We start from the raw sequence: 25,127 nt of genomic DNA on the forward strand, positions 1-25,127 counted from the left end.
GAGCCAATTATCAGTCTTTTTGAGGTATCCAGTCATTTCTGCTCTTTTTTAAAAAAATGATTATTATCACACAGTACTCACTCTTTATGAACCCCGAATTTTTCCATTTATGGCCTTTTAAAAAAAAATTGATTGTTTCTGCCCTTCTGAAGAACATGTGCTGGATTGCTTTTATTTTAAACTCGACAGCTGGGCTGTTGTTTTTCAAATTCCATCGTTCTTCACAGCGTTCACTTTAGTTTGAACATCTCGCTTTGCTTTAACAGGTTGGCAGCCATGTCCGGTTTGTTTTTAAAATACTCGGTACCAATGTTATGTTTTGTAACTTCAAAACATTAAAATTAATTCAAAGGAGAAATGGGAGTCCAAAATGTGGGTGTAACTTTGTGTTTATTTTTAGTGAGGTATGCACGTATCATATCGTAGTGATGTATACAATTAACATATTTTTACATATAACCTGTAATTAATTACTTAAACAAACAAGAATGTTTAATCAACCAATATATACATACAAGATTAATCAAATATAACTGAAATATTGAATATACCCCACACTTCATGACACAAATTTAACTTCTCTGCTGATTAATTTACTTCTACCAGAAGTTAAATCTTCATCCCTGATGTGCCCTTGTGTGAGATTATTAACCCGCATTACTACCTTTAGTGATTTTGAATTTGCATTCTGAAAGCTCTTTGCTTTTGTCTAATTTTTGGATTCTTGTTGGCCAAGTAAAATTCAACCATTTGATTTTTCTTATCTCTACTAAGTTACATTAACATTTTTCAATCATGTTGCTAATTCTGCACATTTATCCACATTTATTTATTTATTAATTGAGATACAGCATTGAATAGGCTCTTGTGGCCCTTTGAGCCACGCTGCCCAGCAATCCCCTGATTTAACCCTAGCCTAATCATTGGACAATTACAAAGACCAATTAACCTTCCAACCAGTACATCTTTAGATTATGGGAGGAAACCAGAGCACCTGGAGGAAACCCATGCAGTCATAGGAAAAATGTACCCATTCCTTACTGGAAGCAGTGCGAATTGAACCCAGGTTGCTGGTTCTGTAAAACTATGTTTCCATGCTGCTACCCTTTTGTAATATGCTGTTCTTTCCTCATAGTTAAATATTCTTCACATTCCAATGTTGAAAAAGGCTGTCTGAGATCTGGTCATTATTACAGAACACAGAAACTGGCCCTTTGTACCATCATGTCCACACCAACTATCAGGCTCTTGTTTAGAAAGAGCCTCAAGAAGGTGGCATCTATCATTAAGGACCCATCACCATCCAGGACATGCCCTCTTCTCATTATTACCATCCGGCAGAAAGTATAGGATGCCATAAAACCGCATTCAAAGTTTTAGGAACTTTAGCCATTGCTGGAACTGAAATGAATGTTATTATGATTCTCTAGTCAGCATCAAAAGGATTTTCCTGAGTAGCGTGCAAAATAATGCTAAAGGAACTCAGCAAGACAGGAATCATCTGTGGAGGGAAATCACCAGATGACGTTTTGGGCTGAGACCCTTCATCAGATCATCTATGGCCCCTCCAAAGATGCTGCCTGACTTGCTGAGTTAATTTTGTGTGTGTTACTCAAGATTTCCAGCATCTGCAGAATGGTTTGTCTTTATGCAAATAATTTTCCTTTAGTTTTTGGCTCTGACATGCCCTACAATTACTTAATTATGTCCATTGGAATTCTTTATGTTTTTTTCCCCAACATTCCTCTTTGCTGTTTTCTCCCAATGCTTTCCAGTACATTAGAATCTCATCCGGGAAGACTCCATGCGATGATACAATCTTCTGCAACTTACAAGTGGAGAATTTCACCTTGAAGTCGTAAAATATCCGGCTAGAGTACAGTTCCACTGGAGTTACATTTAGCTTTGCAAGGCACAGCCCGATGTATACATCTTCCAGTCTGAGAATGGGAATGTGTTTAGAAACAGTGATGATTTTCCCTGCAAGGGCCCCAGAGAAAACATATCCTGTACCTGAACAAAAGGGAGGGTAGGTGCTGTTCGGATAATCCTCCTCAGCCATAAACCACTTGCTCTTTGGGTTCCTGATGGGCTTCTCCTTGACTTTGATATGCCCTGTGTACAGGAGATCCTGATTCTTACCCAGAAGAAGCTCAGTCAGGTAATAAGTGTTTACAAACATATCAGAGTCGGTTTTCATCACAAAGGTAGCCAAAGGGCAAAGTTCACGCACCCACTTGATACCCGTCAGCACTTTCAATGTGAGGTTATCATATGTGTCTGTAAAGTTCTTTTGTATAATGTCCCCATAGTAGCGGCTTTCATTTAAGATAGTGGATTGGTATATTGGATCATAACCAAGGAGAAAATAGGCAACAATCCTTTTCCCAGCTATACGTTGATCTCTGCCCCAGGTGTGGCGGATGGCATTGCGTTCTTTCGACTGGTGGTGGGAGACCGTCACCAGGTACAGCAGGAAGGGAGGATCTTCATCACAGTTTGACTGTGGTACAAGGAGGAATTCCTTTGCAATCGATTGTTTACTGCTGTTGTAGACCATGAAATTAATTTTGAATGTGGTTGTATACAAAAAACACACCAAAAATGTGCAAGTTAGAATGAGTGCAATTAGAAAAAGCACAATTTTGTTTCTGAACATCTGAAAAAAGAAAGACAAAAAGATTAGTACAAATAAATAGAAATATATTTTTACAATAAAGAATGCAAATAATTTTCATTTTACTGTCAACTCAATCATCCTCTGAGAAACCTGTGCTCCTTCAAACCTGTACTTGTCTCTTGATCAATCCTCAACTTAATTAAAGTTGAGTGGCATCTGTGGGGGTGGAGAAGAGAACTGTTGAATATGTCCTCAAATTTAATCTCTCTTGTGGCTGCGCCCTCTATTTCCAGGTTCCAGGTTATGATTTCTCTGCCTAAACCCCTCAGTCTCTCTTCCTCTTTCTTTTTTGACAAGCTTGTATTCAATATGCTTAATACCTTTGACAAAAGTCAAATTTTGTTCAATAATTTCAGAATCAAGTTTATTATCAGCACCATGTGTCATGAAATTTGTTGACTTACATAATAATATAGAAAGAAAAAATAAGTCAATTACAGTAAGTATATATATGTACAGTATATTAGTTAGATTAAAATAGTGTAATAACAGAAATAATATTAAAAAACATGAGGTAGTGTTCATGGGTTCAATGACCATTTAGTAATCGGATGGCAGAGGGGAAGGAGCTGTTCCTGAATCACTGAGTGTGTGCCTTCAGGCTCCTGTACCTCCTACCTGATGGTAACAGTGAGAAAAGGCATGGCCTGGGTGGTGGGTTCCTTAATAATGGACGCCGCCTTTCTGAGGCACCGCTCCTTGAAGATATCTTGGATACTACGTAGGCTAGTACCCAAGATGGAGCTGACTAATTTTACAACTTCCTGTAGCTTCTTCTGGTCCCATGCAGTAGCAACACCCCCACCCTTCCCCCCTCCCCCCGCCAACCCACAGACAGTGATGCAGCCTGTCAGAATGCTCTTCACAGTACACCTATAGAAGTTTTCAAGTGTTTTAGGTGACAAACCAAATCTCTTCAAACTCATAACGAAATATAGCTGCTGCCTTGCCTTCTTTATAGCTGCATCGACATGTTGGGACCAGGTTAGATCCTCAAAGATCTTGACACTCAGGATCTTGAAATTGCTCACTCTCTCCACTTCTGATTCCTGTATGAGGATACTTCCCTTGGGATATTTAGTTACATTAAAGTTGGCATATTAAAGTAAGGCATGAAGATGCCCGACGCAGGCCTCTCATGGTCTGAGTCGACGTTCCCCCTCCCCAAAGTTGCTGGATCATGCACAGGGCAGGTACATCTAGATCAAATTACATAAATCATAAAGAACTGAAAGGAGGATATATAATGTTCTTCTGCTTACAATTTAATGCAAGGAATTAGAAGTGTACTTTAACTGGATTAAAATCAACATTAAAATACAAGCCTGGAATTTCATTATCATATGCACATTCAAATCCAGGATCAGTAATATGTTAAGCAAAATGTTCATGCTATTTAAGAGAATGACACATTTTTCAGGATCAGGAATTATTTTTACTGTTTTTGAGCAGTTTGATGCAGACTGGGGAACTTTGGCAAAGAATGGCCTGCAGCCTGCATTACTAGCTGAACTGAACTAGCCAGTCCTGATGAAGGGTCTTGGCCCGAAACATCGACTGTTTACTCTTTTTCATAGTTGCTGCCTGGCCTGCTGAGTTCCTCCAGCATTTTATGTGTGTTGCTTAAACTGAATACTACTGGTTCGACATTTGATATTTTATGTATTGTTCTCTCGCTTTTTGCAGCTTGTGCAATTTATATTTTTTTCATGTTTTGGGTGTTTGATGTTTTCTTGATCTGGTTCCATGGTGTTTCTTTGTTTCATGGCTGCCTGTGGGAGGACAAATCTTAAGAGTTGTATTCTGTATACGTACTTTGCTAATAAATGTACTTTGCATCTTTGAGTCACCAGCAAGTATTACTGAATGAAATGGGTTGTTTAGTAGTTTTCATTACCACCTAGTAGCTTTTTCCTGTTAAATTGCAAATTATTTAGAGACTTTAAATTCTTCAGCTGCTGTGGTGGAATTTGAAGTCTGTACTCTGCTAGCCCAGTCTTTACTTTTTACTTTATACTTTGTCGCCAAACAATTGATACTAGAACATACAATCATCACAGCGATATTTGATGCTGCGCTTCCCACTCTCTTGATTACAAATATTAAAAATAGTAAAAATTAGTAAATATTAAAAATTTAAATTATAAATCATAAACAGGAAATAGAAAAATAGAAAAATAGAAAGTAAGGTACTGCAAAAAAACCGAGAGGCAGGTCCGGATATTTGGAGGGTACGGCCCAGATCCAGGTCAGGATCCGTTCAGCAGTCTTATCACAGTTGGAAAGAAGCTGTTCCCAAATCTGGCCGTATGAGTCTTCAAGCTTCTGAGCCTTCTCCCGGAGGGAAGAGGGATGAAAAGTGTGTTGGCTGGGTGGGTCGTGTCCTTGATTATCCTGATCAAACTAGGTTACTGGTTTAAAGTTCAAAGTAAATTCATCATAATATGTGTATCATATACAAGCTTGAGATTCATCTTCTTGCAGGCAGCCACAGGAAAACAAAGAAACACAATAGAATTCATGCTAAACCACACATGACTGACAAATATCAATTGTCGAAAAAAAACAAATAGATATTGCAAACAATAAAAACAAATAACACGGAAGATGAAGCACAGGGTTCACAGCCTCAGAGTCAATTTTGCACTGAGTGCTAAATATCTCATAATTTAATCTCAGTGCTACCACCACAAACACATGAACTTGTGACAGGAGTCATCATAAAACTGCTCTTTTAGTTAATAGGTTCAAGGCTATTGGTGATTGTTACTTTAATATCATATTCCCATCTGTTTGCCATAACCTCTCAACCACATGCATATCAAGAATTTTTCTGTCTTTATCTTAAACATATTCAATAACTCTGCCTTTGAGCTTTTTTCAAACCTCATTTCTGTCTTCATTAGGCATTGCCTTATTTTTAAATTACTGAGCCTCAGTTCTAGATTACTCTCAAAAGGAAACATGCTCTTGACTTTCAAGATCTCAGATTACCTCAGGATCTTATACAGTATGTTTCAATGATCCTCCTTCATTTTTCTAAACAATGAATACAAGCTTAGCATATGCATAATTTCCTCATAAGGCAACCTACCCATTCCAGTTAACATATGGCACTAATCAGTCAACTTTGACACAATCTTAAAAAGAATATCTGCTTTTTTCTGAAGGTTAGGTAAACAAAGCTTCACAAGAGGAAGATCACATCAAGTTTAAGGTTCCAATGAAAGATCACTCAAATAACAGTCTGTCTAAAATCCAGCACTTTGTATGTGTTGCTTGGATTTCCAGCATCTGCAGATTCTCTCTTGTTTGTAACAGTTCATCTATCTTATCCAGGTCATTGTATTTTAAGCAGTAGTGAGTCAAAGCAACTGGATTTGCCTTGTTGTCTAGAAGACATTTCACCACTCATCCAAGAGGCTTCTTCAGTTCTGATCCATGGTGAGTAGTTCTCCGGCTTATAAACCCTGTGAGTTGTTTAAAGGTACAGCAATCACCTGAGGGTTGTTAAGCACCATAGAGGTACTGTAATGAGAAGGTCATTAGTCCTATCTTTGCATGAATGGAAGTGTGATCTTCCAAAATGGATCAATGTAATCAATTCAATAAATGGTTAATTGTTCTGCACAATTTAGACTTTGATTTTCTTGTGAATTAACCTAATAACAGTTTTGCTAGCAAGCCATGTTCTTTACCACCTAAAACCATTTCATCCCCTACTACCAAGCAATGCTGCATCCATTGGTAAAGTGATTACAGTAACCTACACCTGGGACCTTCCAGCAGTCCATTACATGACAGAAAATACATATTAAATTAGGTGTAAAACTTAAACCATTTTATACAGAAAATACATATTAAATTAGACTTGCACAACTTAATGCAACTTGAAGCACAAGGGAGAAAGATGCCAGGCATTGGAGGGACATAAGCCTATCATTTTGAATACTTGAGAAATCAAAGCCAGAATCTAAATATTGAAAATTGAAGAAATGTTTCTTTTTACCGTTAATTCCTTTGAAAGTCTATACAATAGGGATAATTTTGCTTCTTAGAAACAATATACTTCTTCAATCTTTCTCTGTAATTATTAAGAAGACATCATAAACAGAAATAAAGTACAAAGGGGGGATGCTTTCTTCAGTGTTTCAGGTGCGGAGAATGAGTGTTGATGTCAGAACCCTACGGAAGTCAGGAGAGAGGGGATAAAGGGAGCAGATTCAGATAAGGCTGGTATTTTTTGGCTGCACAGGTGCGGTAAATGTTGGCATCAGAGGCCTAAAGTCAGCTGCAAATAAAAAGAAGGTAGGCTGAAGCAGGACAGCCATCGTCGGTGTGCCAGTGAGAGATTGGGTGGGCTGTGGCTTCAACGGGCTTCAGCGTGAACAGGTGGAGGCACAGTTAAGAGGAGGTAGGCCTTTTTATTTCAGCACAGAGTGGTCAGGATGGAATGCTCCTCCTGTCAGATGTGGGAATTCAGAATGCCTGATGGCTTCCCTGATGACAACATCTGTGGGACATGCAGTCAAATTCAGCGCCTGACTGGCCGGGTCAGGGAGTTGGATATACTCAGGATTATTTGGGAGACTGAATATATTATAGGACGAGACTTTTGAAGAGGTGGTCACACCCAGAGTACGGGCTTCAGACAGTAGATGGGTTACCGCCAGGAGAGGTAAGGGGATTAAGAAGTCAGTGCAGGGCTCCCCTGTGGCCATTCCCCTCAGCAACAAGTATACCCCTTTGGGGGGATAATGACCCATCAGAGCATGGTAGCAGAAGCCAGACTGATGGCGCTGTGGCCGGCTCTGAGGCTCAACAGAGAAGGGTAAAGTCAGGCATTGTGGTAGTTAAAGGGGATTCAATAGTTAAGGGGACAGAAAGGGGATTCTGTGGCCACAAAAGAGACACCAAGATGGTGCTTTGCCTCCGGGGTGCTCAGGTCTATGATGTACTGGAGCGGCTAAGGTATTCTCAAGAGGGAGGGGGTACAGCCAGAGGTAGTGGTGCCTATCGGCACCAATGACATCGGCAGAAAAGGGGAAGAGGTCCTACACAGTAAACATATAAAGTTAGGAAAGAGGCTGAAGAGAAGGACCTCAAAGGTAGTAATCTCCGGGTTACTCCCTGTGACACGGGCTAGTGCAGGGAGGAATGGGGTGACAGCACGGATGAATGAGTGGCTGAGGAGATGATGCATGGGGCAGGGTTTCAAGTTCATGGATCATTGGAACCTTTTTTGAGGAAGTGTGTGACCTGTACAAGGGGGACAGATTGCACCTGACCAATATCCTGGCCGGAAGATTTGCTGATGCTTCTCAGGAGAGTTTAAACTACTGGTTTTTCAGGGGGCTAGGAACTGGAACCATAGGACAGTAAGGGAAGGATTGGACCGGAAGGTAGATGTCAGGGAAACTACTGAAAGGTAAAATCGAAATTACAGGTATGATGAGTCGGATAGATTGAAGTGTGTTTATTTAAATGGTAGTATTATGAGGAAGGGTGATGAACTTAAGAGCATGGATCAGTACATATAACTACAATGCTTTAGCCATTACTGAAACTTGGTTGAGAGAGGGACAGAAATGGGTGATTAATGTACCAGGTTTTTGAAGTTTTAGAAAAGACAGAGGAGAAGGTAAAAATGTGGGGGGCGGCGGGGAGGGAGTTGCACTACTAATCAGGGAAATATCACAGATGCACTCAGGGAGACATAATGGAGGGGTCAGACAGAATCCATTTGGGTGGAACTCAGGAAAAGGAAGGATGCAATCACACTGATGGGGTAGTACTACAGACCCCAAATAGCCACTGGGACACTGAGGAACAGATGTGTAATCAGATTAAGAAAATGTGTAAAAACAATAGGGTTGTTGTCAAGGGGGATTTCAACTTCCCTAATATAAACTGGGACCTTCTTGGTGTAAGGGGGTTAGATGGGGACAGAATTTGTTAACTGTATCCAAGAAGGTTTTGTTAAATAAATATGTGGATGGTCCAACTAAAGGACCTGGACCTGCTGTTGGGGAATGAGCCTGGCCAGGTGACTGACCTTTCTGTGGGGGAGCAATTTGAGAACAGTGACCACAACTTCTGAACTTTCAGGATAGCTATTGATAAGGATAGGCATGGTTCTTGCGGGATAGCTTTAAATTGGAATAGGGCAAATTATGAGGGCATTAAGTAGGATCTAAGAAGTTAATTGAAAATGCCTTTTTTCTGGCATGTCCACATCAGACATGTGAAGGGTGTTTAAAGATCAATTGCACAGAATTCCTGTTAGAAGGAAGGATAGGGATGTGTCCAGAGAGGTGATGAATTTAGTCATGAAGAAAAAGTCAAAGTATGCAAACCTTTGGAAGTTAAGATCAAACGAAGCACACGAGAGTCATAAAGAAGCTAAAAAAGAACTAAAGAAGGAAATTAGGAAAGCCAGGAGGTGCCGTGAAAAGTCGTTGGCAAGAAGGATTAAGGTGAATCCCAAGGCATTCTACGCATACATCAAGAGCAAGAGAATAACTAGGGAGAAGGTGGGACCACTCAAGGATAAATGGGGGAGCATATGCTTGGATGTGGATAATGTGAGAAAGGTACTTAATGAGCACTTTGCTTCAGTACTTACCAAGGAAATGGAGATGGAGGACCAGAAGATCAGTGGTGAGTGTATAAATATTTTAGGGCATTTTGAGGTGAAGGAGGAGGATGTGTTGGGCCTCCTAATGAGTATTAGGCTGGATCAGTCCCCAGGGCCTGATGGGACTTACGCCAAGTTATTGAAGAAGGCAACAGTTGAGATTGCTGGGGCCTTGACTAGTATCTTATGTCCTCTCTACCCACAGGCAAGGTCCCAGAGGTCTGATGAGTGACTACTATTGTACCCCTATTTAAGAAGGGAACAAGGGAAAATCCTGGGAACTATAAATTAGATTATGGGGACACTCAGTCCTCGTTTACTGTCATTTAGAAATGCATGCATTAAAAATGATACAATGTTCCTCCAGTATGATATCACAGAAACACAAGACAGACCAAGACTAAAACTGACAAAGACCACATAATTATAACATATAGTTACAACAGCGCAAAACAATATTGTAGTTTGATAAGAGCAGACCATGGGCACGGTAAAAAAAAGTCTCAAAGTCCCGAAAGCCCCAACACCTCACGCAGACGGTAGAAGGGAGAAACTCTCCCTGCCATGAGCTTCCAGCGCCGCAACTTGCTGATGCAAGTCCGTCCGAAAACTTTGAGCCTGCGACCAGCCCTCCGACACCGAGCACCGAGCACCATCTCTGCCAAGTGCTTCAACCCCGCCCCCGGCTGCCGAGCAACAAGCAAAGCTGAGGACTCGGGGCCTTCCCCTCCGGAGATTTTGGATCACACAGTAGCGGCGGCAGCGAAACAGGCATTTCAGAAGTTTCACCAGATGTTCCTCTGTGCTCTCACGTCTGCCTCCATCAAATCAGAATTGTGCACGGCATCCTACTTGATAGGTAATAGATACTCATCATCAAAGAGGCCTTGCGTGCTGCGTCACGCCGCCATCTTCTCCTGAGACCGGAGATTCTCACATCAGTTATAGGGAAATTGCTGGAGAAAGTTCTTGGGGATAGGATATACAGTATGAGCATTTGGAAACTCCATGCCTTGAATGTGCTTCCTGGTATGGTGGTAAATGTACCTCAGTAGAGCATGGCCTAATTAGGGAGAGTCAGCATGGCTTTGCGTGGGGCAGGTTGTGTCTTACCAACTTAATAGAGATCTTTGACAAGGTGACACGAGAGATTGATGAGAGTAGGGCAGTGGATGTTGTCTACATGGATTTTAGTATGGTTTTAGACAAAGTCCCTCATGGAAGGCTAATCCAGAAGATTAGGATGCGTGGAGTTTGCAGAGAATTAGCTGTTTGGATTCAGAACTGCCTTACGCATAGAAGACAGAAGGGACATTTGGCCTGGAGGTCTGTTCCTCAGGGATCTGTGCTGGGACTTCTGCTGTTTGCGATGTATATGGATGAAAATGTTAATGGATGGTGTGACAGAACTGATAGGCATTGCTAATTCTCCTGTTAACCTTGTTCCTTTGCCTGGTTAGTCACTCCTCCTCGTTCTGTCCTTTGTCTAGTTTACCCAATAGATAACACTTTGCCCTCCCATTCTGCAGTTCTTGAGAGTTCACCATTCACACACGCCAACAGTAAAACAATCGCTAGCTTGGTTTATCAAAACAATTCCTTCAGTTAACGTGCTCTACTGGTTTATAACTCATAAAAATAAGGATTCTAGACACAGGCATTCCAAACAGTTTCATTTATTTTCACTCACACTGGTACATCAGTTTGTAGACAGCAGAACAGCTCCAAAAGACCCGAGAGACAGTCTGGAGCGTCCTTAAAAATAATGCCTGGGAGTCACACCACACTCTACAGATTTAATCTCTCAGTTTGGATTTGCTGAGGGGTGTGGAGGTTGGATTTGACAGCTGGTGAATAGTTATATTGTAAAGTTAAAGATAAAGTGTGTCATGGAGAAAGCCTCTGTGTCTTTGTAAATTTTTGTATATTTTTGTTTTCATTTGTTTATTTGTAAGTACCTTTTTCTTCACAACTTTTGGGCAGCTTTTGTTTTTTTTTCACCTGGCACTAAATAAACCCCCTGCACTAACGTGCTGTTGCAGCTTACCATCTGTTTTGTACCAACTGGGGACCCTCGTCGGGCATGCCTACCCACACCGATAACGAGATGTGACCGATGGATTAGTAAATTTGCAGATGATATCAAGATTGGTGGAGTTGTGGATGGTGTAGAAGATTGGCAGGACCCTTAACAGTGTTGCTGAGCAGAGAGATCTTGGGATCCAAGTTCATAGCTCCTTGAGTGTCGCTGCACAGGTCGATAAGGTGGTTAAGGACGCTTATGGAATGCTTGCTTTTATTAGTTGAGGATTGAATTCAAAAGTCAAGAGGTTACGTTGCAACTTTATAAATTTCTGGTTAGACCACACCTGGAGTATTGCATACAGTTCTGATCGCCCTACTATAAGAAGGATGTTGAGGCTTTGGAGAGGTACAGAAGAGGTTTACCAGGATGCTGCCTAGTTTAGAGGGCATGTGCTCTAAGAGAAGCTGGATAAAGTTGGGTCGTTTTCTCTGGAGCGGCAGAGGCTGAGGGGAGATCCCATTGAGGTTTATAAGATTATGAGAGGCCTAGATAGAGTAGACAGGGAGTATTTGTTTCCCAGCTTGAAATGTCTCATACCAGAGGGCATGCATTGAAGGTGAGAGGGGATAGGTTCAACGGAGATGCGAGGGTTAAGTTTTTTACTCAGAGGGTCACAGATGTCTGGAATGCTCTGCCTGGTATGGTGGTAGAGGCAAATACATTAGCGGCTTTTAAAAGGTGTTTGGGTAGACACATAGATGTAAAGAAGATCAAGAGATATGGACATTGTTTAGGTAGGAGGGATTAGTGTTTAGGTGTATATGATTTGCTTTTCAGCCGGTTCGGCAGAGCATTGTGGGCTGAATGGCCTGTTCCTGTGCTGTACTGGTCTATGTTCCATGAATAGTTGCAAAATAAATAGCCCCTTATTCCCTTTAAGCTCCCAAAGATCTACTAGTCAATAAACCTTGTTTGAAAAATAACATAGACTGAAGGTAGATACAATGTTTTCTGAGCAGGCATTTAGAATGAACAAGCAAACAAACAACATGTAAATTAGGAGCAGAAGTAGACCACTCGGCCCGTCAAATCTGCTCTACCATTTAATAAGTTAGTGGCTGAATTGTTTGCAAACTCAACCCAACAGCCTTCTCTAATCATGGTTTTGTTTCAGTCCCACCCTCTTGCTTAGTCAGCTTCTATTTAGCTCAGTATACAAAGTCTTTGCTTAAAACAATCTTTGAGGAAGAGTATTTCAAAGACTGAAAGAAAATAAATGTCTTAAATAGTCAGTCATTCATTTGTAGTCACCCCTTTCCTATATTGTCCTGCAATGAAACATCATTTCCATACACCCTATCACCCTGCTTAGTCTGAACAAACATTCTTCATAGGATGAGCTGCCCATTCAAGGTATCACACTGATTATCCTCCTCTGAATTGCTTCCAACATTTCCTTAAATAACCAGACCGACACTGCACCAGGTGCCTGAAGAATTATCTCCCTATTTTATACTATTTTCCCTGCCAATAAGTAATAAAGGTTTTCTTAGCTTTGCTAATCACATTGTGTACTTGCAAGCGACCCTTTGGTGAAACATGCAATGGGATGCACAGATCCTTCTGCAAAGCTCCTGCAATTTCTCATCATTCAAGTAACGTACATCTTTAATTTTTTTTGCCAAAATGTACAATTCCATATTTGTTTTTCACCATTATACTCTATTTGAGAGACCTTTTGCCTACTTAATTAGCATTTGCTAATTGGTTTATTAATGTGACATGTAACGAGATCCAGTGAGAGGGTTTGATTTGTATGTCCTGTGGTGATGGAGAGTGCTCGGTAAACCACACACAGACACAGACACAGACACACACACAATTTCACGACACATGCCGGTGATATTACCGCTGATTCTGTTGCCGGTACGCACCTCAATGCCTCTCCCCCCCGCCCCGCCCCGCCCCGCCCGGTATATTGTTATAATGGGGTTGGCTTTATGGCGCTTTCCCGCCATCCGCGGTAGAATATTCCACTTCTGTCGTAATGGGGATGCACAGATGATGGGCATTTATTGTTTGTATACTGTATTTAAGGGAGATCGTTCCGTTTATTTTGTAATATAATCGTAACTACGTTGGGAGTGACTCAGTTGTAATCTGGAGTTAAGTACTTAAAGATGGTCTGTTGCTGGTGCCTCAAGAACATGGTGGTTCGCTCTCAGCAGGACACTGATCGAGCTGCCGTGAGTTCACACACGATGAAACTATTGTGTTTACTGGTAGATTTTTAAATGTAAAATTTGGCCGTTTCTTTATTGCTATTTTTGCTAATGTTTGATTTTGGAGATATTTGATGACCGCCCTTGCACCTGGTACCGAGTGATTCCAGTCTCTTTTCCTTCGCTCATAACTCAATGTTTCGCGACACATGCATACATATCTCTGAAACTAAATACATCGCCGTACATAATATGGCAAAATGCAGAATAAAATGCTACACTTACAAAGAATATGCAGTGGAGGAAGGCAAAGGTGCAAGGGCCACGGCATGTTAACATATCTATAACTCAAGAGATTCTGCAGATGCTGGAAATCCAGAGCAATACACATAAAATGCTGGAGGAATTGCCAGGTCAGGTAGCATCTATGGAGAGGAATAAAGAGCCAACGTTTCGGGCCGAGACCCTTCCTAAGGAACTGGGAAGATTCCAGAATAAGAAGGTGGGGGAGGGGAAAGACAACAAGCTAGAATGAAAAAGGTGAAACCAGATGAGGGGGAAGGTATCTTCTTCATAACTTAGTTTCCAAAAAGTATAATTAGTAAACTTAGCAAACCCACATTTGGTGCCAGCATATTTGTTATTAACAGCAACTGCAAAAGTTGAGCTCTTGCTCAAGGTCTCTGCCACAACATTTGTTTTGCCAAAGGAAAAGGCCCTCTGTTGTTTCATATACAGCCTGTGCTAACAAATTACCTCCTCCACAATAGGACTTCATCTGCTGCAATTGCCACATTTTAACTAATGACCTCTGGAAACCCATGTGTAGTACACCCACTGGTTCTCCTTTATCCAGAGCACATGTTACTTAGACCATAAGATATAGGAGCAGAATTAGGCCATTTGGCCCATCAAGTCTGCTCTGCCATTTCATCATGGCTGATGCAATTTTCCTCTCAGCCCCAATCTCCTGCCCCCCCATATCCCTTCATGCCCTGACCAATCAAGAATCTATCAGTCTCTGCCTTAAATATACATAAAGACTTGGCCTCCACAGCTGCTTGTGGCAAAAAATTTCACAGATTCACTACTTTCTGTCTAAAGAAATTCCTCCTCATCTCCATTCTAAAAGGACAGCCCTCTATTCTGAGGCTATTTTATCTTAGACATTCCCACCATAGGAGATATCCTCTCCACATCCACTATAACAAGGCCTTTCACCATTCGATAGGTCACCCTTCATGCTTCTGAATTCCAGTAAATACAGGCCCAGAGCCATCAGACAGTCTTCACGTTCCATTTAATCTTGGAATCATTTGTGTGAACCTCCTTTGAACCCTCTCCAGTTCCAGCACATCCTTTCGAAGATAAGGGTCCCAAAACTGCTCACAGTACTCCAAGTGAGGCCTCACCAGTTCTTTATAAAGCTTCTTCTTCTTCTTCTTCTTCTCCCTCCCCCTCCTCCCCTCCTCCCTTCCCCCTCCCCCCTCCTCCCCCCTCCTCCCCCCTCCTCCCCCTCCCCCCTCCTCCCCCCCTCCTCCCCCCCTCCTCCCCCCCTCCTCCCCCCTCCCCCCTCCTCCCCTCCCTCCCCTCCCCCCTCCTCCCCTCCCCTCCCCCTCCTCCCCTCCCCTCCCCCTCCTCCCCTCCCCTCCCCCTCCTCCCCTCCCCCTCCTCCCCTCCCCCTCCTCCCCTCCTCCCCTCCCCCTCCTCCCCCTCCCCCTCCCCCTCCCCCTCCCCCTCCCCCTCCTCCCCCTCCCCCTCCCCCTCCTCCCCCTCCCCCTCCCCCTCCCCCTCCTCCCCCTCCCCCTCCCCCTCCCCCTCCCCTCCCCCCCTCCTCCCCTCCTCCCCCTCCCCCTCCCCCTCCCCCTCCCCCTCCCCCTCCCCCTCCCCCTCCTCCCCCTCCTCCCCCTCCCCCTCCTCCCCTCCCCCTCCCCCTCCCCCTCCCCCTCCCCCTCCCCCTCCCCCTCCTCCCCTCCCCCCCTCCCCCTCCTCCCCTCCCCCTCCTCCCCTCCCCCTCCCCCCCTCCTCCCCCTCCTCCCCCTCCTCCCCCTCCTCCCCCTCCTCCCCCTCCTCCCCCTCCCCCTCCTCCCCCTCCTCCCCCTCCTCCCCCTCCTCCCCCCCTCCCCCTCCTCCCCCTCCTCCCCCTCCTCCCCCTCCTCCCCCTCCCCTCCTCCCCCTCCCCTCCTCCCCCTCCCCTCCTCCTCCTCCCCTCCTCCTCCTCCTCCCCTCCTCCTCCTCCCCTCCTCCTCCTCCTCCCCTTCCCCCTCCTCCTCCTCCCCTTCCCCCTCCTCCTCCTCCCCTTCCCCCTCCTCCCCCTCCTCCCCCTCCCCCCCTCTCCCCCTCCTCCCCCTCCCCCCCTCTCCCCCTCCTCCCCCTCCCCCCTCTCCCCCTCCTCCCCCCTCCTCCTCCCCCCTCCCCCTCCCCCTCCCCTCCCCCTCCTCCTCCTCCTCCCCTCCTCCTCCTCCCCTCCTCCTCCTCCCCTCCTCCTCCTCCTCCCCTCCTCCTCCTCCCCCTCCTCTCCTCCTCCCCCTCCTCCTCCTCCTCCCCTCCTCCTTCTCCTCCTCTGCTCCTGCTCGTCCTCTGCTCCTCCTCCTCCTCCTCCCCCTCCCCTCCTCCTCCTCCTCCCCTCCTCCTCCTCCTCCTCCTCCCCTCCTCCTCCTCCTCCTGTTTAGATGCATCTAGGCATATTACTGCCCTCCACAGGATGTATAATTAATTACAGAACTTCAAGGAACTCAAATTCTCCAATACAACCTAGTCTCACGTATAAACTGAATGATAGACTCTTCAATCAAATGTTGATTCTCTTGATGGCTAAACAAAGATTGAATAGAAAACCAAAATAAATTTAAGCCAGATAGCCTCTTGAACAGCATGCTTCTTTCAATTTTGTATCGATTACAGCTCAGCAAAACATACTGGACAGTCTCTGGACTACCACAGTCACATAATCCAGTGGGATGTTTTCCTATTATCTTTAAATAATAGTTTAGCCCACAATGCCCCAACCTAAGTTTTGTAAATTTCACCATATCTCTACGACTTAAAAGGTAACAGTCTGAGACCTTTTTAACTAGTGGGTGACTAGAAAAATAATGCCTGCCCCTTAATTCATTTTTCCAATCCTCCTGCCACTTCTTTGCTATACCTTTTTTAATCCTACTTTTCAATTCTGCTCTGCCTAGGGGAACTCTAATTTCTACTTGCCTGCTCTGTAAGGAAGTCTTTGTAATGCCATCCACAATTTCATTTCCCTCCAACCCAGCATGCCCAGGTATCCATGAAAATCTAACAAACCCATCTTCCCTACTCGAAACAACACTAAGAGAATCTCAATAACTATATCAGGACGAGCTTTTGATTTACTCCCTTTTATAGACTCTAAGTCAGCAGCAGAATCCGAACAGATGATAACCCTATGTGGTCGAGTCTTCTATCCACCATAAGGCCCAGAGGATTGCTAATAATTCTGTTGCAAAGACAGAAACACCATCTGAAACCCGGTGACCAATCTTAACTCCAAGTTGAGACACATACATCCCAAATCCTGCCCTACTGCTCTCTGGGTCCACTGAGCAATCAGTAAAAATCTTCAGATAAGATCCCCATTTATTATTTAAATATTTATTTGTGATCAACGCTGATGAAATTGCACTGCTTCCTTTAAGCTGAAAAAGGAGAAATAGGTCTACTTCTGGTTCTGGAAAGAGCCAAAAAGGGATGGGTGGCAAGCAAATTTGGCAAACTATGTCTTCCTCAGTCAGTTTCAATTTCACAGCCCAGTTATTAACCAAATCTAAAAATGGATATCTTTTAATTTTACTTTGGTGCTCCGACTTCCCCTGCAAAAGACACTTTGATGGACAGCTGTGATTGCATCCATTTAGTTTTGCCCAATACTGCAGGGCCAGCTGAATTCATCTTAAATGTAGAGGCACTTCTCCCATCTCCACACATAATGCCGGGACTGATGTTGTTCTAAAAGCTCCACAACATAGTCTAAGTACTTTGAACTGCACAGTGTCTAATTTTCCAAGCACTGCCATAGCAGCAGAACCATAAACAATACAACCATAATCTATAACTGATCTAATCATAGCTAGATATATTAAGTACATAGTTTCCTGCCCTGCTCCCCAGTTGCATCCAGCAATACTTCTCATAACATTTAAAACTTTCTCACACTTTCCAATTGTTTTATCTATATGAACCCTCCAAGTAAGTCTTTCATCAAACCAGACACCTAAAAACTTGAACACCTCTTTCTAGTGGAGAATCATATAGACACAATTCACAATCAGGAATCTTTCTTCTAAAGCCAAAAATCATGTATTTGGACTTGGAAGGAGAAATCCTGAAACCCCATTTATTAGCCCAGTTTTCAACTGATCTTAAAGCCTTTTGTACCTGCCTTAATATATACTTGATGTTCCTTCCTCTTTTCCAGATTGTACCATCGTCTGCAAACAATGATTTGCCAAATCCTGTCCCTACCTAATCAAAGATATCATTTATCATGACATTAAAAAGAACTGGACTAATGACACTTCCTTGAAAGATACCATTACCTATTTTAACTGACTCAGACAACCTTGGACTTTAAGCTCCCAGCTATAATTTTCTTTCAGCCGTGATTCAGCAAGGCTTAGAAAATCTGTACCTGTGCTACAAGTTCATCGACCTTATTCCATATACTGCGCACATTCAAATATAACACCTTTTGTCCTGTGTTCAGCCTTTTCGATTTTGTCTGCCTTTTACGTTGCAACTCATCCTGTTGACTAATTTTGTCCTATCAACAACCTCTCCTTGCTAGGAGTCTCACTACACATTGCCTCTGTTGTAACCCAACTACCTCATCTTTAGCTCTATTACTGTGGTTCCCAAACCCCTGCCAAATTAGTTTAATCTCACCTGAACAACTTTAGTCAACCTGCCAGCAAGGATATTGGAATCCCTCAGATTCAGGTGTAACCCGTCCCTTTTGTATAGGTCATACCTTCCCTAGAAGGGATCCCAATGATTCGTAAGTCTGAATGCCTGTACCCTACAATAGTTGCTCAGCCATGCGTTCACCTTCCAATTCATCTGATTCTTACCCTCAGTGGCACGTGACACAGGCAGCGATCCAGAGATTACTACCCTGGAGGTCCTGTTTCTTGGCTTTCTACTTAGCTCCCTAAAATCTCTCTTCAGGACCACCTCTCTTTGTCTACCTATGTCACTAGTGCCAATACAGTATGTACCAAGACTACTTGGTGGGCTGCTCACCCTCGCCCTTGAGAATGCCATGGGACAATCCGAGGCATCCTGATCCTGGCAGCAGAGAGGCAACATACCATCTGGGTGTCTCTATCACGCCCACAGTACCTCAGCTCTGTTTCTCTGACTAATCTCTTATCAACACTGCAGACCTCTTCACCTCTCTGCTCTTCTGAGCCACAGCAACAGATTCAGAGCCAGAGATACAGTCAATGTGGCTCCCCCTTGGTAGGTCGTGCCTGTCAACAGTATCTAAAGTGGTTTACTTATTATTGACAGGAACAGCCACAGGAGTACTCTGCATTGGCTGTGCATTTCCCCTCCTTCTCCTGACAGTCACCCAGTTACCGGTCTCCTGTAAGCTAGGGGTGACTACCTCCCTGTAGCTCCTTTCTATCACCTCGTCATTCTCCCGTATGTTGAAGGTCATCAGGCTGCAGCTCCAGTTCCTCCAGATGTGTTTATCTGGGAGACTGCAGCTCCTAGATTTACCACATCCCACACGCAGTACAAAACACTGCCCAGGAGCCAAACTTCTCCAAAGAACTCCAATACATTGTTCAAATATGATTTTACTTCTGAACATCGACGGCTCCTCCGTTGAGATCGTTAAGAGCACCAAATTTCTTGGTGTTCACCTGGCGGAGAATCTCATCTGGTCCCTCAACACCAGCTCCATAGCCAAGAAAGCCCAGCAGCGTCTCTACTTTCTGCAAAGGCTGAGAAAAGTCCATCTCCCACCACCCCCGCCCCCATCCTCACCACATTCTACAGAGGATGTATTGAGAGCATCCTGAGCAGCTGCATCACTGCCTGGTTCGGGAATTGCACCGTCTCGGATCGCAAGACACTGCAGCGGATAGTGAGGTCAGCTGAGAAGATCATTGGGGTCTCTCTTCCCGCTATTAGACATTTACACCACACGCTGCACCCACAAAGCTAACAGTATTGTGAAGAACCTCACGCACCCTTCACACAAACTCTTCTCCCTCCTGCCATCTAGCAAAAGGTACTGAAGCAATCGGGCTCTCACAACCAGACTGTGCAACAGTTTCTTCCCCCAAGCCATCAGACTCCTCAATATTCAGAGTCTAGACTGACATCTACATCATTTATTATCATATTGTAATTCATCCTCTACTGTGCCTATTGTCTTGTTTATTAATTATTGTACTGCCCTGCACTGTTTTGTGCACTTTATGTAGTCCTGTGCAGGTCTGTAGTCTAGTGCAGTTTTTATGTTACTTTACGTAGTCTAGTGTAGCCTTCTGTTGTCTCACTTAGTCTAGTGTGGTTTTGTGTTGTTTCATGTAGCACCAGGGCCCTGGAGGAACATTGTTTCGTTTTTACTGTGTACTGTACCAGCAGCTTATGGTCAAAAAGACAATATACTTGACTTGATCTTTAATGATTGCATTTGACATACTTCTTATGACAGATGTCAAGCTAACTGCTCTGTGGTTTCACACACAAAATCAGCAGGCCAGATAGCATCTATGGAAAATATTAAACAGTTGACGTTTCGGGCCAAGATCCTTCAATGGAACTGAGAAGGAAAGGGTAAGATGCCAGAGTGAAAAGGTGGGGGGAGGGAAAGGAAGCTAGCTGGAAGGTGATAGGTGAAGCCAGGTAGGTGGGAAAGGTAAAGGGCTGGAGAAGAGACATTCTGTAATGATCAATAAACTAATTGTTTGGAAACAAAAGACCTGGCCTGTTGTCTCAGGGATGAGTGCGTCTGTTAATAATTCATTGAGTGCACCCAAGTTCCAACTTTTTATTAGAGGACATTGCAGTGGAATAAAGGGAATCACAATAGAATAAAGGGGATTACAGAGGCATCAGAGAGGAGCTTGCCCAGGTGCATTGGAGGGCGATGCTGGTGAGGATGATGGCAGAACAGTGGTGGCTGAAGTTTCTGGGAATAGTGCACAAGCCGCAGGATAGATGTGTCTCACAGAAGAAATTCTCAAATGGCAGGGCTGGACAACCGTGGCTGAGAAGAGAAGTTAAGGATTAAGTTAAGCATTAAAACTGAGCAAAGGGTATATAAGGTAGCTAAAGTGAGTGGGAAGTTGAATGATTGGGAAGTTTTTAAGATTCAACAAAGTGCAACTAAAAAAGCTATAAGGAGGGACAAAAATGAAATATGAGGGCAAACTAGCTGATAATACAAAACAGGATACTTAAAGTTTTTTCAGTTATATAAAGAATAAAAGGGAGGAGAGAGTTAATACAGGACCACTGGAAAATGATGCTGGTGAGGTAGTAATGGGGGACAAAGAAATGGCAGATGAACTTAATAAGTACTTTGCTTCAGTCTTCACTGTGGAAGACACTAACTGTGAGCCAGAGGTCCATGAGTGTCAGGGAGCAGAAGTGAGTGCCATTTCTATTACAAAGAAAAAAGTGCTAGGCAAACTGAAAGGTCTTAAGGGGGATTAGCCACTTGGACCAGATGGACTACATCTGAGAGTTCTGAAGGAGGTTGCTGAAGAGATAACGGATGCATTGGTTATGATCTTTCAAGAATCACTTGATTCTGGCATGGTCCCGGAGGACTGGAAGATTGCAAATGTCACTCCACTCTTTAAGAAGGGAGGAAGACAAAAGAGAGGAAATTATAGGGCAGTTAGCCTAACCTCAGTGGCTGGGAAAGTATTGGAGTCCATTATTAAGGATGATATTTCAGGATACTTGGAGACCAATGATAAAATAAGTCAAAGACAGCTTGGCTTCTGTAAAGGGAAATCTTGCCTGACAAATCTCTTGGAATTATACAAAGAAGTAACAAGCATGGAGGACAAAGGAGAGGCAGTGGATGTCATTTACTTGGATTTTCAGAAGGCATTTAATAAGGTGCCTTACATGAGACTGCTTAACAAGATAAAACCATATGGTGTTACAGGAAATATACTGGCATGGATAGAGGAATGGCTGACAGGCAGGAGGCAGCGAGTGGGAATAAAGTGAGCCTTCTCTGCTTGGCTGCCGGTGACAAGTGGTGTTCCTCAGGGGTCAGTACTGTGACTGCTACTTTTCACATTCTTTGTCAATGATTTACGTAGTGGAATTGATGGCTTTGTGGCAAAGTTTGTGGATGATATGAAGAAAGGTGGAGGTGTGGGTAGTGCTGAGGAAGCAATGCATTTGCAACAGGACTTAGACAAATTGGACGAATGGGCAAAAAAATGGCAGATGGAACACAGTGTTAGGAAATGTATGTTAATGCATTTTGGTAAAAGGAACAATAGTGTAGATTATTATCTAAATGGGGAGAAAATTCAAACATTAGAGGTGCAAAAGGACTTAGGAGTCCTCGTGCAAGACTCTCAGAAGGTTAATACCTAGGTTAAGGCTGTGGTAAAGAAGGCAATTGTAATGCTGGCATTTATTTCAAGGGGAATGGAATATAAAAATAAGGAGATAATGCTGAAGCTTTATAAGTGACTAGTCAGGGTGCACTTGGAGTATTGTCAACAGTTTTGGGCCCCTTATCTCAGAAAGGATGTATTGTCATTGGAGAGTCCAGAGGAGGTACACTAGGATGATTCCGGGAATGAAGGGGTTAACATATGAGGAGCATCTGGCAGCTTTGGGCCTGTACTCACTGGAACGTAGAAGAATGCATGGGGGTCTCATTGAAACCTACTGAATGTTGAAAGGACTTGATGAGGTGGATGTGCAGAGGATGTTTCCTATGGTGGGGGTATGCAGAACTAGAGGGCACTGCCCCAAAATTGAGGGGCAACCTTTTAGAACAGAAATAAAGAGGTGAATCTGGAATGCTCTGCCACAGACTGGTGGAGGCCAAGTCCAAGTATATTTAAAGCGGAAGTTGATAGATTTCTGATTAGTCGGGGCATGAAGGGATATGGCGAGAGGGTAGGTGTATGGGGTTGACTGGAATCAGGATTCAGTCATGATGAAGTAGTGGAGCAGACTTGATGGTTTGAATAGCCTAATTCTGCTCCCATGTTTTATGCTCTTTTGGACATTGGCCATGTTCCGGTGAAATTATACTGTGTGTATTTAGCAATTATTAATCGGAGCTAGAATGCCTTGCCGTCTATTTTGGCTTTGCTCAGTGAAATGATTGAATGTGTAAATATTTAATCAAATACGGTATAATTGACTTAAATCACAATTGCATTTTCAGACAAAGACCATAAAATCATAAGATATAGGAGCAGGGTTAGGCCATTTGGCCCATCGAGTCTGTTCCACCATTTTATCATGGCTGATGCATTGCCCTCTCAGTCACAATCTCCTGCCTTCTCCCTGTATCACTTCATACCTGACTAACCAAGAATCTATCAACCTCTGCCATAAATATACCCAATAACTTGGCCTCACAGCCACCTGTTGCAATGAATTCCCCAGATTCACCACTCTCTGGTGAAAGAAATGCCTCCTCAACTCAGTTCTAAATGGATGCCCCTCTATTCTGAGGCTGTGTCCCCGGGTTGTAGACTCCCCAACACACCTTCCCTCCACATCCAGCACATCATGGCAGCATTCTGCACCATCTCCAAATGCAGTTGATGTTCCCCACCTAGGTTACTCCCGACAGCATCTCTAATACCCTTGACCTCCACCAGTTGCAATCTGCTTTCAGATCACACATTGTAGGGAGAATGTGGAAGCTGTAGAGAGGGCACAAAGGTGTTTTACCAGGATGTTTCCTCAGCACGTCTTATGAAGATAGTTGAATGAGCTAGGGCTTTTCTCTTTGGAGCGAAGGAGGATGAGGGGCAACCTGACAGAGGCGATAAGAGGCATAGATAGCCAGTGACTTTTTCCCAGGCCAGAAGTGGCGAAGACCAGAGTGCAAAATTTAAGGTTTTTGAGGGAAGTATAGGGAGATGTCAGAAACAGGTTTTTTTTTCAAGAAACTTCTGGATGACAGAAATAATGGAAGGTTACGAAGGAGGGAAGGGTTAGATTGATCTCAGAGTAGGTTGAAAGGTCAGCACAACTTCGTAAGCTGAATGGCCTGTACTGTACTGTAATGTTCTACAGTATGTTCTATTCCATTATTCTGACCTGAAAATATATCACGGTTCAGTTCTCATTGCTAGGTATAAATCTCTACTCAGTGGTATTGTGGGAATACGTTCAGCAGAAGGACTGCAGTGTTCAAGTAGGCAGTTCACCACCACCTCCTCAAGATCAGTTGGGATGGACAATAAGTGATGTCCTTGTTAGCAATATCAGCATCTGGTAAAATGAATAAATTACAAAAAAATCTGGGTTCCCTTGAAGCTATACATCAGGGGTTCCCTACCTTTTTTATGACAGGGACCAATACCATTATGCAAGGGATCTGTTGACCCCATGTTGGGAATCCCTGCTGTACACTATTGCCACATTCCAACCTCTAACACATTCTGTAGCTCTACCTTACTTGCTCACCCAAAATGCATCATCTCACTCTTGGTCAGATTAAATTACATTGAGGATTTTTCTGCCCGCATATTCAATCCATGAATGCATTCTGAAAATTTGTCACAAACATAGCATTCAAAGGCTAAAGGCACTCATGCCACTCAAAAAGCAAAAGAGTGCTATTGATTTCAGCTATGCTTTAAAAGATTAGCTGTAACACAAAGGCTAATGATGAAGTTATTAAAAGATTTGAAGCTATTGCCTTCCCATATTGAAGGAGGGTTATCTGAATGAGGCAGTTGGACTACAAATAGTTTTGTACCGATTTGAGGATTATCTCAAGATTACCTAAGTGTGTAAAGTTTGTATTGTGAGGTTGGATCACAGACCATGGGATTTTTTTATACTTTGCGAAGCTGAGTGGCAACTAAGTTCATAGTGGGTTAATATCTTATTGTGTGAAGTAAAGAAACAAGAATTTTGTTATGTAAGAACAATAGGCATCTTCACAAGATCGAGAGCTTTCTGTATGCAAATGTATAAACCAAGTATAAGTATAGTTTTTACATGCACACAGTTCTTAAGGAGTTCTTTTTCATCTTCATTGGAAGAAAACAGCAGGATGATATTATTCTGATAGTGAACAATTTCCCAAGGTTCTCCACCTGTAACCTTGGCAGAGGGTTAGGGGTACCCCTTTATAAATGGGAAAAATCTGTGAAATTTAAACCATGAATTCCACTTCACAAAGATTTCTGTCGGAGTTACAATAGTGGATTGGCAAACTCCGAGAAAGCAATAGGTCAGGTTGATCAAGCAGTGAGGATGCATGGTATCTTCATCTTTTAAATCATATGTTGTGTTTTTATAAACACATGTTCTGTGTACATGTGAAACCCACAAACTGTGAAACAG

At 43.2% G+C, this 25,127-nt stretch overlaps 1 protein-coding gene across 1 annotated transcript in view; it reads right to left on the bottom strand.

Annotated features, from left to right (window-relative positions):
• Window positions 1-377: 377 nt before the first annotated feature.
• LOC134347473 (beta-1,3-galactosyltransferase 5-like) overlaps window positions 378-25,127 on the bottom strand; it is a 30,508-nt gene continuing 5,758 nt past the window's right edge. The window contains exon 2 of the mRNA XM_063049797.1: window positions 378-2,659. Within this exon, the coding sequence (XP_062905867.1) occupies window positions 1,703-2,659 (957 nt within the window). The 3' untranslated portion in view covers window positions 378-1,702. The remainder of the gene's footprint in view (window positions 2,660-25,127) is intronic.

This window comes from Mobula hypostoma, chromosome 6, assembly GCF_963921235.1.
Source record: "Mobula hypostoma chromosome 6, sMobHyp1.1, whole genome shotgun sequence".
NCBI lineage: Eukaryota > Metazoa > Chordata > Chondrichthyes > Myliobatiformes > Myliobatidae > Mobula > Mobula hypostoma.